This window comes from Osmerus eperlanus, chromosome 7 (genome assembly GCF_963692335.1).
Source record: "Osmerus eperlanus chromosome 7, fOsmEpe2.1, whole genome shotgun sequence".
Classification (NCBI taxonomy): Eukaryota; Metazoa; Chordata; class Actinopteri; order Osmeriformes; family Osmeridae; genus Osmerus; species Osmerus eperlanus.
Genome location: NC_085024.1, coordinates 19,264,491 through 19,281,053, shown reverse-complemented (window position 1 = coordinate 19,281,053; position 16,563 = coordinate 19,264,491). Strand labels below are relative to the sequence as shown.

The following is a 16,563-nucleotide window of genomic DNA, read 5'->3' as shown; positions in this document are numbered from 1 at the left end:
TTGATCATCTGTCCATCATCGTATAAAGCCCGCCCTGGAAATTTCATTGGTCCGCCCAGATTCTGGTTTTCTGTAGTTGTCCCCAATACGAGACCCCTCCAGACCCAACTTCCCGACCAAATTTTTTTGTGGGCGGGACGAAGTTGGGCTGGCAGCCAGGCTAGAGGAGGCTACTGTTTCACTGAACAATAAAGGCTTATGACGAAGAAAAAAAATACAAACATACATATGTTCTTAGTATAAGGATGACAGTATATTCTCTATATAATTGTGTACTAAAATGTTGTTTGTTATATGTTATTCTTGCATTGATAACTGAAAGAGTGCATAAAAACAGCTGTTTTTGTCTGAATACAAAGGCTAGAAACAAATACATGGCTAAAACCCTAAATATATAACATGAGTCATTTTTGTTTGTAATTCCCTACTGTGTATAATTGGTAAGTGTTGGTTAAACATAATATTCGAGAGAGTACAAACAAATTATAGGGTTAGGGTTAGGAGTATTTATTTACACAATATCCAAAATACAATGAATAACTCGCGTATGAGAGTATAGTGCCTTTGGTTTCCATGACATGAGTCTGAACTGTTTTTTATTTATTTCCTGGGAGAATTCTTTGGAAACATTAATACCTGTATCGTAATTATAGGGGAAGGAAAAATACCTTACATCTGACATCAACAGTGGGCAGTGTGAAAGTGGCATTTCAGCCACCCTCACTGCGCTGAGACGGCTCGATAGGTCAACTTAGCCTGCTTCGTCCGACTGGCTGCATGACTAAGAAGATTAGATAAGATTTACTTGTTGAGCAGTCGTCAGCAACACAGCTCTCACGGTGCATAGCAACAGGTAACTAAGTACCATAGGCACTGCTAGCATTCACCATGGACAGTAGCTTATTGATCTGAACAGGGCAGAACTGTTTTAATTTCTATTGATGAATTTCCCTCTTTTGACTGCACGTCTCACACCTGCTACCAGGGAATTGGCAAGTACTTTTCTGATAGTGATTTTTACTGTTTGTTACTATCACACCATTGGTATTATACCACAATGGATCTCTACACTCATCTACAGTGTACTGTCAATCATGTGAGCTGAGCTTGACGCAATATGGTGATGTACATCCTGTGGTCTGCATTTGCATGGACATTAAAGGGTGTCTTGTATACCTGCAGGTTCCTTTGGGTGAGTTCCTTTCCCTTCTCTGACCGCTGATTTACCTTGCCTTAGACTAACACAACTGACTTGGCACTAGCTTAAAACCTGTGATGCAATCAAACAGCTCAGTTGCACGATTGATAGACAGAAATCGATCTGTGTTGCAGGTGAGCCCTTACTATGCAATCAAATGCCCGGCAAAGGAACCCTGCAAAGGTAAGCGGCAAAACCCACCACAGGTGACCACACTCAATCATGTATTTGTTTGAATCACAGACGGGTAGAGAAATCACACGTAAACCGCAATGAAACTTTTTCAAAAAATTCTCTCAGAACTTCTCAAAAGTCTGTACAACGCCGTGTATGATGTTCATATCAGAGCAGCCAACGAAGCGAATTGTTTTCAGGGTGTGAGAAGAGAGAGGTACCGGGAGGCCATGAGCGCAGCAGTGCCATACTTAAAAGACTGTCCAAAGCAGAGAAGGACATCCAAGCCCTAAAGGTTCAGCTTGCCAGTGAGAGGGCATTGTGGGAGAAGAAGTTCTCAGAGCTGCAGAAGAAACAGCAGGATCTGCGTAAGCAGGTGTGCTTGTTGGTGTCTGTTTGTGCTGGTGTGTTCATTGTCGGTGTGTTTATGTGCGAGCATGTGTCTCAGCATGTGTTTGTGTTTGTGCTTTTGTGTGTATGAAAAATGATGACAAGTACTGCTCTGTTGACCAGCTGATCTCAGAGACTTTAGCCAGGACTGGGGTCTTCGTCAGGGAGGGTGGCTTGGATGACCAAGACGGATTTGAGGAGAATGGCTCGAATGAAAAGGACCACGACACCGCAAGTAAGCCCTGGCACCTTTAATTCATTTTCACCTCATTGGCAATCGTGTAATCTCTAAACGACAAACAATACATCTTCATCAAAAGGACTGAGATTCTCTTTTACAATAACAGGTAGCATAAGGCACTCGTACCAGCATGAAGGGTCAGATGTGAGGTCATCAAGAAGGGACACGGGACAAAGCAGCTCGTCAGGCAGCCAACTTTCCTTATCAGCATTTGGCTCCAGACCCACTTCTGGTCTTTCATCAGCCACTAGGTGGAGCTAATTCTCTTTACCTTTCCTACTACGGCTGCATTCAAAATATTCCTGCTGAGATGATATCCACTCAGCAGAGGAGGTTTGATGTTAAACCAGGAAGTGTTTCCTCCTTGTCCACATACTGTGACTGAAAATGTTGATCATTAAGGAAAAGAGTACTGGTCATTTTGACATTCATAGTCACCATGTAAATGCATACAACGTTGCTCTCTAAGCTTTAGTGAGAAACAGTAACGTGGCGACACTAACTGGACAGCGCACTATCACACCACTCACCATCCGACCGAGCTAAGTCAAAGGACAAATTCTCTTTTCCCTCCAGTGCTGGTTCCTGGAGGAGCTCTATGGGTCCACATCGGGTCTTTGTTCCTCACTCACCTCTGGACTTGCAGTTGGGTCTCCGGGTCCGCGTCCTGCTGGCTTCTGGCAGAATCAGCACCGGGACTATCCGTTACCTGGGCAACCTGCAGGGGGAGCCAGACTTCCACCTGGGGGTCGAGCTGGAGATAGCTGAGCACGGCCTGCTGGACGGCACTCATGCAGGACACAGCTACTTTGAATGGTAACTTCTACGTCCTACATTACTTTACATTTTACATTTCGTCATTTAGCAGACGCTCTTGAACCTTTAATTTATTACCTATTGCATGAAGCCTTGATTAGGCGCCTTTATGAACACGATATCTCTAGTGTTGTCATCTTGTTAACTCTCTGTAGGATATATATGGTATCTCATAGTTATTAGGTTCCTCTGATGCTGGTCAGTACTGAAAAATTCCAAATGCTTTCCCTTGAAAGCATACTTTTTAGGAATCGAGGAAACCATAGTTTACCATAACTGATAGTCAGCCATCAGATCAAAATGCACTACAAAGTAGTGGTGCATACCAGACTCTCTTAAAAGGCCGTCCTTGGAGGTCAGGTCACGTCGTTGGTGTGGTATCCTACTGCTACTATGCTGTCTCTCAAAACACCCTTTTGAAGTTGTTTTTTTCTTCCTAGCACCTTTAGACATCTCACACTTGTGTTGAATGTGTTTACTCTGGCAACACAAATTGTAGTTGTACTGACAGAGCGTCCCTTCAACTTCTGGGCTCTCCAAGTTTATAAAAAAAAATGGCATACATATTTGGATATATACTGAAAAACCATCCTATGCATGATATTGTTACAAAGTTGAGAACAAAGCACAACACCTATCAGAATTTATGCTGCAGAATTTAACATGCAAATCTATGCCTGAACATGAGTCAAACTTGAAGAGCTTGAATTGTAGCATTTCAGATGTGAAGACACATCAGGAAACAACAACATGAAGACTTAATTTCCAAGTCAAGAGCATTCCCGACATTCATGTCTGCAATACCCATTCCGCTGAACTAAAGTACTATCACAATATTCTCCTTCTTACTGTGATGATGGACAGATCACTCACTCATTGTTCACTGTGGTGACTGTTTATCGCAGCAAGCCTGGACAAGGGGCATTCGTACCATTCAACAAACTGCTCATGGCCTGGGAATGATGACATCAGACATATACTCTACTTGAGCAGCACATCTCGATGTAGCGGCTGTTGACTTCGAGACATCCAGCTGAAACTTTACATGAAGCAAGAGCTTACAGGCAACTTTCCTTTTTAAATGAGCAGATTAAAGAGCTTCTAAAATGAAATTTGGTCAGCATGTCAAGTGTAACTACCGAGTGTATATCTAACAAATACAAATATAGTATGTATGTTGATCAGCACAGTGTATGCATGAAATATATCATGAGACTGTTCATATCATTTTTTAAGATAAGTTATTAAACTGCTATTGAAATGATGCAAGATTGTTGCAGTTACCAGATATTGAAGATAGTATAGATGTGGATGTGTAGTGATAGTGTAGGTATTCTCAAATTCACCTACATTTTAAGGATCTGTGATGACATTGACTAAGTCTGACAGTTGCGTCAACACGGGTTGCGGTCTTGCTTCACAAATTACCTGATCTAAAGGATGTCAACATTTTAACTAGATTCCCAGCATGACAGAACAGTGACTGTAAACTATAACCTTTAATGTTGATTAAGTTGCTGTATTTGGATAACAGGTGACTTTTAATTGGTAGAATGGATGGTAAGACTCACAACTAAATGTTTTTTTTAGTCATTTTAGCAGACACTCTTATCCAGAGTGACTTACAGTAAATACAGGGACATTCCCCCGAGGCAAGTAGGGTGAAGTGCCTTGCCCAAGGACACAACATAATTTGACACGGCCGGGAATCGATCCGGCAACCTTCAGATTACTAGCCCGATTCCCTAACTGCTCAGCCACCTGACTCACATAACTAACTAGTCCCTCAAAGCCACAGTCAGTGTGAACGGAAACATTCTGATAATCTATTTATGTTCTTACTGGAATGAACATGCCAAAGTGTGAAATGACTTCAGAGTTAAGATAAGCATATTTTAGATTCTTTAAACAGATTAGGGATAGTCAAATGAAATCAAATGATATTTTATTTGTACAGCCCTTTGTACAGTTGTGAGTCTTACCAAGCAGTGTTCACATACGACTTCACATATGTCCATGGAACATCACCTAAACCCCGCAAAGAAGACAAGAAAAAAAATCAGAAGGAGCAATTCATTAAGGGATCCCCTCCTCCAGACATGATTGGTTAACCGGAAACCTTGGAATTTCATGTCTGTCCCAGCTCTGTTTGTTTGTCTGTGAATGCCAGGCAATGAGAAGACTATCTACATAGTTTTCTCATGGCCTTATGTGTATCTTATTCAGTCTGGTATCCTCTAACTCTTTCAATGCTGATCCTGTCGTTTCAGACAGATGACACTCATTAGTGTCTTCTGAGAATGTTTTGAACATGTACACAAAGGAACAGACCGTTCTGTTTCGCGTTGCTGGAGGGGGAAACATGGTGTTGGAGGTAGAGTAGTCTTATTGTATTTCTAAAGTATAGGGTCATCAGGATTCCCATGAGATCTAGAGGTGATACCTACAATCACCCTTTATCTAGAACACCTGAAACAGACTGGAATTCAACTCTATCTGAACTCAATGTCACGACAATGACATTGTGCCCCTGTTTAGCTTGAGTTCCTGGAGTTCCCTGTCCCTTGTGTTTTCTGTCTGTCTCCCTGGGTGTGTGTTCCAGTCCTGGTTTGTCTCTCTCTCTCTCCTGGCTCCCTACACACCTGTCTCTCTCTCTCTTCTGGCTCCCTACACACCTGTCTCTCGTTCCAATCACACACCTGTTTGGTCCATTATGTGGTCATCAAATATATATATTTTTTTGGGTGTCCTTGAGGTCCGTTTGGGTCCTCCTCCTGCACTCACACCTGACAACATCCAACGTCATTTGTTGTTGCTATGGCAGAGACTCTTCTCCCTCTGGCTCTCCAAGTATAGTTTATGCATATTTGGATAAATAAAATGCTATGCCCGTAATAACAAAGTACACACAGTGTTACACCTGTGCATTTTACAGTACATGGGACTACAGTTCTTTCTACTACCAAACAGTGAAATACCGGTACATCTAACTTTAACCAGAAGAAGGATCATTTGCACAGACCGCACTCAATTAAAACAAGAGTAGTGTGTCTACTAATTTGACAAAGAAAAGCTCCTTTGGATGGGTTCTGGCTAGCAAGGCTAGACTGATACTGTCTAGTGGTTGCTGTTAATTAACTTGGCTGGAGGCATACAGATTACTGACAGTTCAGATTTTTTACAAAACATACTGATGTGCCTACTGTATGAAACACTGTCTATATACCCCTGTCATTAACACATCCACAATGTAACAAAACTCATAGGAAAATCCTTATTGCATGAGAACTGAAGCGTGGACACATGAACATCAATGTGCAATAATTCCCAAGAGATACAATATGTATCAACAGTCTACATTGACAGTTTCTAGGTCTAAAGTAGATGTGGTTGTAAAGATCACTTTTGACTCAAATGCCATACAATTGTTTTTAACTTAGAACAAGTCAAAATCTCATTTTCACAAAACATGAAACCAAAAAACAATACATAAAGGTACAAAAAAATCATTCAACCCACTAATTTCTAGAGAAGGCACTTAATAACCAACATTTGTTTCCCTTCACTCCAGAAAAAAGTATGCTGTGCGGTTCCCAGTGAAAGATTGCTAAACTATGCAGCAATGGGTTAGGGTTTGGGTTAACCAATTAAAATACCCAAAGTACATCCAGGAAAGTCATGTGAACATCATTTCATTTCATTTAGCAGACGCTCTTATCCAGAGCGACTTCCAGTAAGTACAGGGACATTCTCCCCGAGGCAAGTAGGGTGAAGTTCCTTGCCCAAGGACACAACATCATTCTATACTGCCGGGAATCGAACCAGCAACCTTTGGATTACTAGCCCAATTCCCTCACCGCTCAGCCACCTGACACTTGACATCAGAAGGCTCCTCCCTGATACCTGAGGGTGAGGATCTCTGCCGCCAGCTTCTGGGAGTCCCTCAGGTGAGGAAACATCCCCATAACCATATCCACATGATGGGGGTTGAAGATGGCCTGCAGTTTCTTGCGGAGCTCCTCCCTGTCTGGGTCAAAAGCAGAAGGCTGGGGCATGGGGCAACCCCATGAGGGCTGGTCCTGGTAGGGGCATGAGTGGCCATGACAGGCCGGAGAGGACAGAGGGCTTGGGAGGCTGCAGGATGTCCTTGTCTGGGGCATCCCCTGGAAGGGGTCAGACCAGTACTTTTGCTGTGGCGGACCCCTGTCCTGGAAGTGGCTGGGCAGGCTGTAGTGGTGGATGCTAGGAGGGAACTGTGGGGTTGGGTAGGTGTTGTATCTAGGCTGGGAGTGGGGCTCCAGGCTTGGGTAACTGCAATGCTTCTGGGGGCCTGCGGATGATGTTATGTGGGAGCAGCACCGACAAGGCTGTTCGATGTCCTGCCTATCTAGATGCATGGCAGGGAGTCTCGGCCACGGGCTTGGGGGTAAACCCTGCTGAGGCCTGCTCCTAAGTGGCTTACTGAGGACATGGGGGGCATCGGAATACTGGCTCTCATATGAGCCCAGCCCAGAGTCCAGGTGCTTGTGGGAAATGCTGACGTAGGGCTGGTCACTGTTGTAGAGGGGACGAGGCATCGCAGGCCAGTCATGCTGAGAGAAGCCTCCTGAATCTCTGGTGAACTGGTGACCACTATTTAAGGGCCTATCCCAGTACAGAAGCTGATTCTCATTCACATGGCCCTTTTGGAGGGGGCTGTGCCTATCTAAAACCAGCCTGTGCTCCAGGTCATGCTCCAATGTGTGTCGATAGGAGCTTCTAGATGATCCTAGATCAGTTTGAGGCCACCTTTGCGACACTTTGGTGTTCCTGTCCTCTTTCACCGTGGAGAGACGGGCGTTGTCCCGCAGCTCGTCAGCCAGTGAGCGGTAAGACTGTTGAGTACGTTCAGGGTGGTAGAACTTACACTTTATCCCATAAGTGCACTTTTTATCTGAGCGACAGAAAACAAATGACAGTTATCAGAAAAGACGATTTTCACCCCCGAAAAACTGTATCATCGACCAAAATAGATAAACTGGTGTCCATTTGGGATTCTGAAGGTTGAAGGAATTCACCGGGATGAGGCAGTATCTCTTAACCATCAAAGAGGCATAGTGAATTCTGGGAGATAAGTTGACATCCTGTTGTTCAAATGGACAACTTATAGAAATTCCTTACCATAGGGACAGAGCTGTCTCTTCTGCTCTGATGGTAGTGGGTTCTTCCTAAGGAAATTATCCAGACTGGGGCCATGGCGGCCTAGAGGATCATCAGGAGGCATGAACCTGGACCAGAGACATGACAGGATCAGATATTTTCATGGGGGAAACTGTGACAGCTACAGATTTCCAATGTGATAAGCAAAGCATGGTGAACTCCAAGACCGTGACGCTCTGCTGCAGACGCTGAACCAAACATTGGAATCACATGCGGTCACTCACTTGTCATTGACAAAAGAGTACATAAGGAGCCTCTCCTCTATGCATTTCTTCCACTCCGGCCTCTCGCCCTGCAGATCGCGGTACGTGTCATTGGACACTATTACGCCATCGGTATCGTGGGCTAGCTTGATGATGAAGCGGTCATCGTAGCAGACCACCCGTTTGCCTCCGACACGTCGCGAAGGGGTGAAGACCACTATCTTCTCTCTCTCCAGCTCCGTCAGGATGTGTTGGTCTGAAGAGTTTGAGATCATTTACTGTTATTTTGTACTATTACTTATTACTTTTAAACAAATATGACTGATGTAATGTCATGTATGGGTGTCTTCTGAAGGCCGACAATAAAAACATGGTTGCATTCACTTATTTACAAAAGACTGAGAACTAGGATTGTTTTTCCTCTGAAGAACAGTAAAGTCTGCAACCAAGAGTAAACACATGCTCAACACAGTTGCCCTATATGCTATATGCTGACTAGTAAGATAACTAACCATTGGCAGAGAAAAAGGAAACAAAGGGAAAGATAAGTAATTAGTACAGTACATGTATGGTTTTAAACCACAACACCACAACATTGTGGTGTTGCATTGCATTGTGGTGACTTGTACTGTTGCATCACACCAAGCTGAAAAATCAACTTTCCTTGTACTGCCTACAGTAATGTAATTGAATAGATTCCTTAAACATACATCTGTATTTCCCATCAGGAAATACAGATGTATGTTTAAGGAATCTATTTACTTCCTGGTTCTAGGGTTTAAAATAGAACCTTTGGATTACTCCACCCAGACACTATGTTAGTTAACCATTAAAACCCCAGTGACAAAGTGCACATCCTACACGTATAAAACATATAGTTTGGCAGAAGTAACTACACGTTATTACATCTGAATAGCTTCCAATAGAATACAATAAGACTCACTTCTCTTTTCAACATGGTGAGGGCCAGGCAATCCTTTAATTTTACAACTAATGTGAAAACATTTTAAGCAAATGTTTTCTTTCAATGTGTTTTACTTTCTCAAACTGTATTACAATGGCTTAGTATAAACAGTGTCACGATTCAGAGTGTGTGTCTTACCTGTGATGGGAGCATCTGGTCTAGGTTGTTCCATACGCCAAGAAGGAACAAAAACAGTGATGGCCGTATGACCTCTGTCCAGGAAGTAGTTGACTGCTAGCTCGATGCCCCTGCATGAAAATACCTCCTTGTTTCCATGACTAAGGAAGAGAAAGGGGAAAACATACCATTACAATCAGTGCTTCATTGAAAAAGTCAAATTCATGTTGAGCAACTACATTGAGGGAAATAGTTGTTCCTTTCACTTGGGTTCCAACAGAACCCAAAACTGTTCCAATACACTTGGAATGCAAGCTGAACATTTTTCTAAATTCCCTTAGTTAAAAAGTAGTAGAGCCTACTGTAACAAAAATGTTTAATCATATAACAGTTCTAGTTTTTAGAGCTGTAATGAACAATTCTAAATTATGTCTTGTATAGCAATTTGCTATAAATGTAGCCCTTTACTACAAGGCAATGCCTCTGAATTGTTTAGTAAAGTGATCTACAATCATGTTCTAAATTACTGAGGAGGGATTTTGTTTAAAGGATTTGCATAACACTATTCAAACCATAACCCAACATCCTACATACTTTTCATATTTTGTGCATATAGCAATTCCTTCAAGCGACCTTTTCGGAATACCATATTTTTTGTAAAAATAAATAAATAATGTCCCATCATATGGTCAACAAGATTTGTGACCACAGTGGTTTCATGTTTTGGCACTGATGGTGAAAACCCTCCTACTGTACTCTGTGAGGAAGAACCATAACTATGTCACTTTATACCTTCACTCAATATTTGTGTAGCCGGTGTGTATCGGTGAAACTCACTCCTCAGGTATGTAACAGGCCACCCGCATCAACGAATAGCTAGCTTTTCGTTGGCGTAGTTGGTAGTGGTGGCGCTTGGGAAGCCAGAGGTGGTAAGTTCGAACCCAGTGCGGGACGATTTGCCCGATACCTCTGACGGAGCTTGCAAGACCACGTCTGTTACATTTGCATACTGGTTCATGATGTTGTGATGGGTTCTTATTACATTGCAAAACTTCAATATGCAAATATTGTCTGCATATCCAAACTCAGGACACGTAAAACATATTTTTTGACAGGCAACTTCCTTTGAGGATTAACATACACTGTCCCAGAGAGAGAGAGGTGAGGAGTGTTTGTGATTTGCATATCGGAGCAGTGCCCTCCTAAAAGGCATATTCAGACTTGACTGATTTGTCCTTTGAAAATACTTGAGAATGAAAGGGCCACAGAATAGAGTTATTGGTTCAGGGTCAGTTCAAGAGAAAGAAAATGCAAAGTATTTACAGGTTACACAATGTTTAGTGGAAAGTATTGTAATGTAGACTTGTTTTACGTAGTCTTCAACCGTTGTAAAACATAAAGGATGACAGTTTTACCTATGATGAGTCAGCAATATATTAAGGTACATTTAAGGATTATTTATCATTTTCATTTATCCATTTGACTTTAGCAAACAAAAACGAATAAAGCATTACCTCATGGCCACATTACTGCCGTCAATGACGATAGGATTTAGCTCTCCATCTCCATCCCTCCTATCATCCAGTGAGACTTGTGGAGTGTCTCTTTGGGCTCTCTGTGGGCTCTCTAGACCAGCTATGGGGGCTGTGTGTAATGCTGCCATATCTTTCATCTCTGCATTGGACACAGGCGCTTTCCTAGCCTGGACTAACTTCTCAAGTACTGCGTTGGTGTCAAAGTTTAGGCCCAGATTCTGTATGGCACACCTCACTTCAGTGGCGGAGTAACCCAGCTTCCTGAAAAAGTCCACATGAAGTTGGAAATTATCTGAGTCTTGGTCCTGGCTAGGGCAGGCCTTGTCCATTCTGAAGCACCAACTTGCCTTGTTCTCACTGAGTCAGCATCGGAGGCTCATTACATTTTTCTCAGTGTTGCACTTCGTTGGACTGTGCAAAGACAAAAGTGTATCGCAAGGGAACAGAAATTAACAATCATAATTACACCGGCAAGATATAGGCAACTGATAACAATTTCGTAAAAGACACACGACTTTCTATTGACAGACCACTAGGGGGCCTTCTTACAATATAAAAAATGGGTCAAAACAATCCACTAGAGTAGACTACTCAACCACTCTGTAGGCCTTATTATAATGACTGTAACGTCTTAATCCAGCATTTATGTCAGATAATTATCGTTAGCGGTCATTTATACATTTGCATCCTTTGCGGTTTAACAAAGACCTGACACTGTTAACAAATGAGTCTATGCACAAGTAGGCTACGATATTTTACGCTTACACACCTGTGTAAAGTTACACAGTGCACAACAAAAAGTAAATCGGAATGGAACAGAAATTAACAATCCTAATGACATCGGCAAGATATAGGCAATTGATAACAATTTCGTAAACTACACAACTTCCCGGAATAAACATCGGTATTCCACAGAGCAATACAAGTTAAACGTATTTCTAAAGTCACGTTTAGCTATGTTAAATAAAAAGGTATATAATTCACCACAGCACTATTTCCAAAGAGCGTTTTATTTGTAAAACTTACCCTGAAATTCGCGAACAGCTTTTCCACTTTGTACTCCATGTTAATGTTCAAAGCATTAATCTTACATTTCTGTAGCCTACAGTGTGACTTCAACTAGATACGTGATTCCCAGCACCTCCCATTCCTGACAACTTCTCTTCCTCTTCGGAGAAACACTTTGCCGAGAAGTATGACAAGTTGAAAGTTGAAAGCAGGGGCGGTTTTAGGCACGGACCGGGGCAGCCGCCCGGGGCGGCATTTTTTCATGTCACGGGGGGGGCGCACAAGCATAAAATAAATAAATAAAAATCTCTGCGCTGCGAAGCCGTTTTCTCTTTTCTATCATTTCACTGTGTGGGGAATTGTCAAATTGATGCTTGCTATGCAACAACAATATTTCGGTTTTAACTCAACAAACACGAGATAACATTTCACCATAATAGTGTGCTTTGCAACATAACTGTTACAAGTTCAGTTATTATTTATTTTCATTATTTAGGCTAGGCCCTGTAATAGCCAACGGAATTTTCAAATCTGTAGGTAGTTTCAAAGACGAACATTTGCTATTTGCTACAACTATATTTCGTGACAAAGTATAGTTTAACGTCATAACTAAAAGTGTTCCTCCCTAAAAGTTATATTAATATAGCATGTAATAACAGACATTTAACGTGTAAGGGCATGTTTATGTAACCCTCCTATTATGTTTGGTGTCAATTTGACCCCAGGCTGTTTTAGCTGTATAGAACATAATCGGTGGGTGGGCCCTGGGTGTAATTCAATGTAGAACCGCCACTGGTTGAAAGATTGACAGGCTGTTTATTTTCATGATACATTGACTCTACATTAAAGTATTAAACGTACATTGATTATTTAAAGTCAGTTAAATGTTTTTTTTTTAGAAGATATACCGCAAATAAGGTAATAGGCCTACGTCTTTGTAACATAACATTTGAGTGAAAAAATGTATTCCCAAATACACAGCACTTACGTTTAAGAGGGTTTAATATTTGACTAAGTGCATGTGTAGCCTTATGGGCCAGACTCAACTTTTTAAGCTATATGTGTACTGAGCACACTCACTGATCTCTAAAATATGTTTGAAGGGAAAAGAGATCTTTAATTACTAGTGGTGGCCATTTAGAGTTGTCTCGTGAGTCTGTCTCAGTTCAGGCCCTTGTTTCTTGTTTGTGAGAATGTGTGAATTTGTGTGTGTGTGCGCAATAGTCTAGGTGTGTCGCAGGGTTAACCGCAACCCTGTGGTTAGGGTCAGCCTGCGTATCTCGGGTTAATGGTGTGTACTGAGTAGAGTTCCGGCGGCTGGAGAAAGTAATCAGGGCTAGTTGCCAGGCCACTGCCTCCTCTGAGGTCCCACACCACTGGTCCCAGGTGTCTGGGACCTGGCATTACTGTGAGGCAATGAGCTACAGCCAGCCAGGATGAGTTCACCACGACCTCCCTCCTCCCACAAGCCTGCTTCCTCCATCACTCACGCCACAGAAGCACTTCTCCAACCCTCAGGTGCCCTGGCAACCACTAACTGCCCTTAGCAGGGAGCAGCACCGGAGAGAGAGGTAGGCCAAGTGCTCTTTCTAATCATCCTGAGAATGTCTGATAGGCCTGATAGGAAGTGAAGAATTCACCTTTCAAGCCAAAGGCTTTTTTTGTATGTCTAGGCATGTACAAAGTCAAGGCATGACCATGCAAATGGGCCTTCAATGTTTCAACATCAAACACAACCTCTAGCACAAAGGACATACATTTGTCCTGCTCTAGGCATGACACAGCAGAGATAATGGTATCCTCTCCTCCCTGTGTGTGTGTGTGTGTGTATTTTTCTTGAAGCAGGCAAGCTTTGGCACGGTTGGTTAAACCTGAGGCAGTTGATCAAATATTTTTCCTGCTGCAATTGTGCTGGTTCAGATAATGCAGCTGATAAAACAGCCTTTGTAGTGCCACAGAGCCGGCTTCTCTAGTCTCGTTTCAATGGCAGCCCGAGTCAGCCGTCTGTCGTAAAAATTAATTTTTGTATGATTTCTTTAAAGGACCCAAAGCAAAGAAAAGGGAGCCCTTTAACTGGAGTAATCCATCTTGCGCTGCCACTGACAGAGTGATTCACGATTTCCAATTTAGTCCGGGTCTGAATCTAAAGTATATCGAGCAGGACAGCAAAACCCTTTGTGCCACTGGACAGTTCCAACACTCCCTGAGAACAGCTTTCAAATGAACATATCCCCCGCATTCATCTTGTTCCCTTCTCTCAACACAAACTCCAGTGCTCGTCTTACAGATCACCAAACAAGGCCTTGTATTGTGTGAATTCTGATGTGGCTGTATTTGAGGAGGAATATACTAGAGATAAAGAAAAAAAAAAAAAGAAAGATTTTCTTAAGTAAACTTTCATTGATCATTCGAAGTTGTCATTGCCCTTGAGTGAGTCAGTTCAGGTGTGTCTGATACTTCCAGTGGATATAATTTGAAGCTGTTCCATCCCCAGCAGGTGAATCCTCGGTACAGGGCCTCACCAAAGAGCCCTAACACCCGCTCTCGGATTAATGACCCCTTTCAGCCAGGACCATAGGTCATTTCAGTCTACCTGGTATTTTGCATAATCATTCACACACCGTGTCATCACAAACACAGGTGCACACACACATCCATAAGCAAACATTTGTATTCTATATATACACACACACACACATTTGTATTCTATATATACACACACACACACACACACACACATTTGTACCTCCCTGTGTGATGTCAGCGTTCATGCTCTGGCAGTCAGGCAACACTCCAAGGTGTTCATTACTATTGATGTCAGAATCCAGAAACTAGAAGTGATTGCTGATCCTCCCCTGGTCCTGTACTATTTAAAAACAGAGCTTAGGCCAGCTGTTGCTTGCTGTTTTCACATCAGTAGAGTGTGATGATTAATTCAAATATCCTGGGATCCCAGGGAAAGACGGAGGACTTTCTCAAGCCTGGGGATACTTGACTCTTTCACTCCCCCTAATGCTATGGCCATGCGGTTATATGTGAACACTGTCATTTCTTCTTAGGATTCTACAGCAAGATACTTCATTTCAAGGAATTATTGCATAATATCATTGTTTCCTCTCTGTCATAGTTTCACAAATACCTTATCTTTTTCATGAAAGTTGTATACACTTGCAACACCAGTAAAAAAAGAAAAAACTTTTGACCAAGCCTCAATTTGTGTCATGGCAGGATGTCAGCTGCCTTGCCATTGGTTGTTAGAGTTCAGAATCACATCCAGCAGGTGTGATTTCTCAAGAGCTTAGCTGCCAACATGCAGGTTTGTCCTGATTTAGACTCCCAACTTCTGACCCTCTTTCACACCTCCAGCTGGTACCTTTGACATGCTGTCCTGACCTCTGCGACCCAGCTGTCCCCTTATCTGGTCGTGGCGCATATGCAACAGCCAAGGGCTTCCCCGGAGGGCAGAGGACCTGAAGCAGGGGAGCACTTGTCAAGTATGGCAGTTACAGAAGCTCATCAATGATGTACTGACGCTAGCTTGTTTTGGTGTTTTTATTTTGACAGAAGCTCCCCGTCGTGGCCTCTAACTATAAATCAGAGACAAATCTTGTACGCTGACTTTACATTCAGAATATAAAGTTAAGTTGATAACACTTGATAATGTTCCCTTTACTCTTGTTTGTAGAGGACAGACTGACATTGAGCAGGTCGCGGGAGAGCGGGAAACGGAATCCCTGTGCAGGAGGGAATGAGTGAGGAGAGAACATGGAATAATTTGAAGTATAGGATGTGACTACACAATGAAAGCTGGCCTACAGAATGACAAAACCTACGGAGGTGACCATATTATGACTATTATTTCATTCAGAAGGAAAATAGAGCACATCAGTGGGGAGAGACAGGATGTTCTACTTTTAGATGGGAGAGGGGAGGGTCTTGGCTCTATTGAATGATTGACAAGGGTGTTTATTACAATTCACTTGTGGTTACTCATAGTAACCCCCCACCCCATGTCTACTGTATATCCTTCTATACCAAGACTTTAGTGTGGGCTTTTAAGGGGTATGCTGCATACAGTTGATGGCCTTTTAATTCCTTAATCATAGTGGATATTCTGGATTGAGTTCAAGGCCACGGCTACTGAGGAAGTGAGTCATATCTTTTGCTGGATAACTTTGCCCAGGATTTATTGAGCCCAACCCCTCTGCAAGGTTTGTTTTCCCTTATCTGACAGTGAAAATTTGTCATTCTATCTTATCCTTTTGACACAAACATGAGGCCATCAGCCTGTGCCAGTTTATATTTGCACAGCCTCAGTTCACTTCTCAGCAGTTTGGCCAAGGACGCCTTGAACACTGCAACAGTTTAAAAGGATTGCGTTTTAGTCTGACATTACCTGTTCAAGCTGTTCAAACTTCCTATGCTATTTTCATTCTTCTGTAATAATTAAGTACCACGTGACGACATTCACTCCCAGTTTTAACACCAGTTGCATAGTAATCAATTAACATTTCTGGTAAATCGTAAAAAACAAAATGTGAACAATGTCATGTCTATGTATTAACAGTTGCCTTCTGCGTGGAATTATCAAAACTGAGTTGACTGAAGTGCTCAAGTGAGAGATGATCAACAGCTCTGACAACGTTCAAGATGCTACTGACGCAGAACGAACAAATAGAAGCATTAAAAAACTGGAATCAACCTAGCGGAACTAGATT

At 42.4% G+C, this 16,563-nt stretch overlaps 2 protein-coding genes across 2 annotated transcripts; one reads left to right on the top strand and one right to left on the bottom strand.

Moving 5' to 3' along the window:
* The first annotated feature begins 844 nt into the window (after window positions 1-844).
* LOC134023491 (uncharacterized) lies at window positions 845-4,083 on the top strand. Its single transcript, XM_062465653.1, has 7 exons — window positions 845-1,192; window positions 1,333-1,381; window positions 1,573-1,748; window positions 1,886-1,997; window positions 2,110-2,254; window positions 2,580-2,819; window positions 3,725-4,083. The coding sequence occupies exons 1-7, from the start codon at window positions 1,118-1,120 to the stop codon at window positions 3,780-3,782; spliced, it is 855 nt and encodes a 284-aa protein (XP_062321637.1). The 5' UTR covers window positions 845-1,117; the 3' UTR covers window positions 3,783-4,083.
* A 718-nt stretch (window positions 4,084-4,801) lies between these two features.
* LOC134023468 (endoribonuclease ZC3H12A) lies at window positions 4,802-11,990 on the bottom strand. Its single transcript, XM_062465622.1, has 7 exons — window positions 11,864-11,990; window positions 10,817-11,248; window positions 9,324-9,463; window positions 8,243-8,477; window positions 7,980-8,086; window positions 5,495-7,752; window positions 4,802-5,461 (listed from the first exon to the last, which is right to left on the bottom strand). The coding sequence occupies exons 2-6, from the start codon at window positions 11,164-11,166 to the stop codon at window positions 6,701-6,703; spliced, it is 1,884 nt and encodes a 627-aa protein (XP_062321606.1). The 5' UTR covers window positions 11,167-11,248; window positions 11,864-11,990; the 3' UTR covers window positions 4,802-5,461; window positions 5,495-6,700.
* Window positions 11,991-16,563: the final 4,573 nt, after the last annotated feature.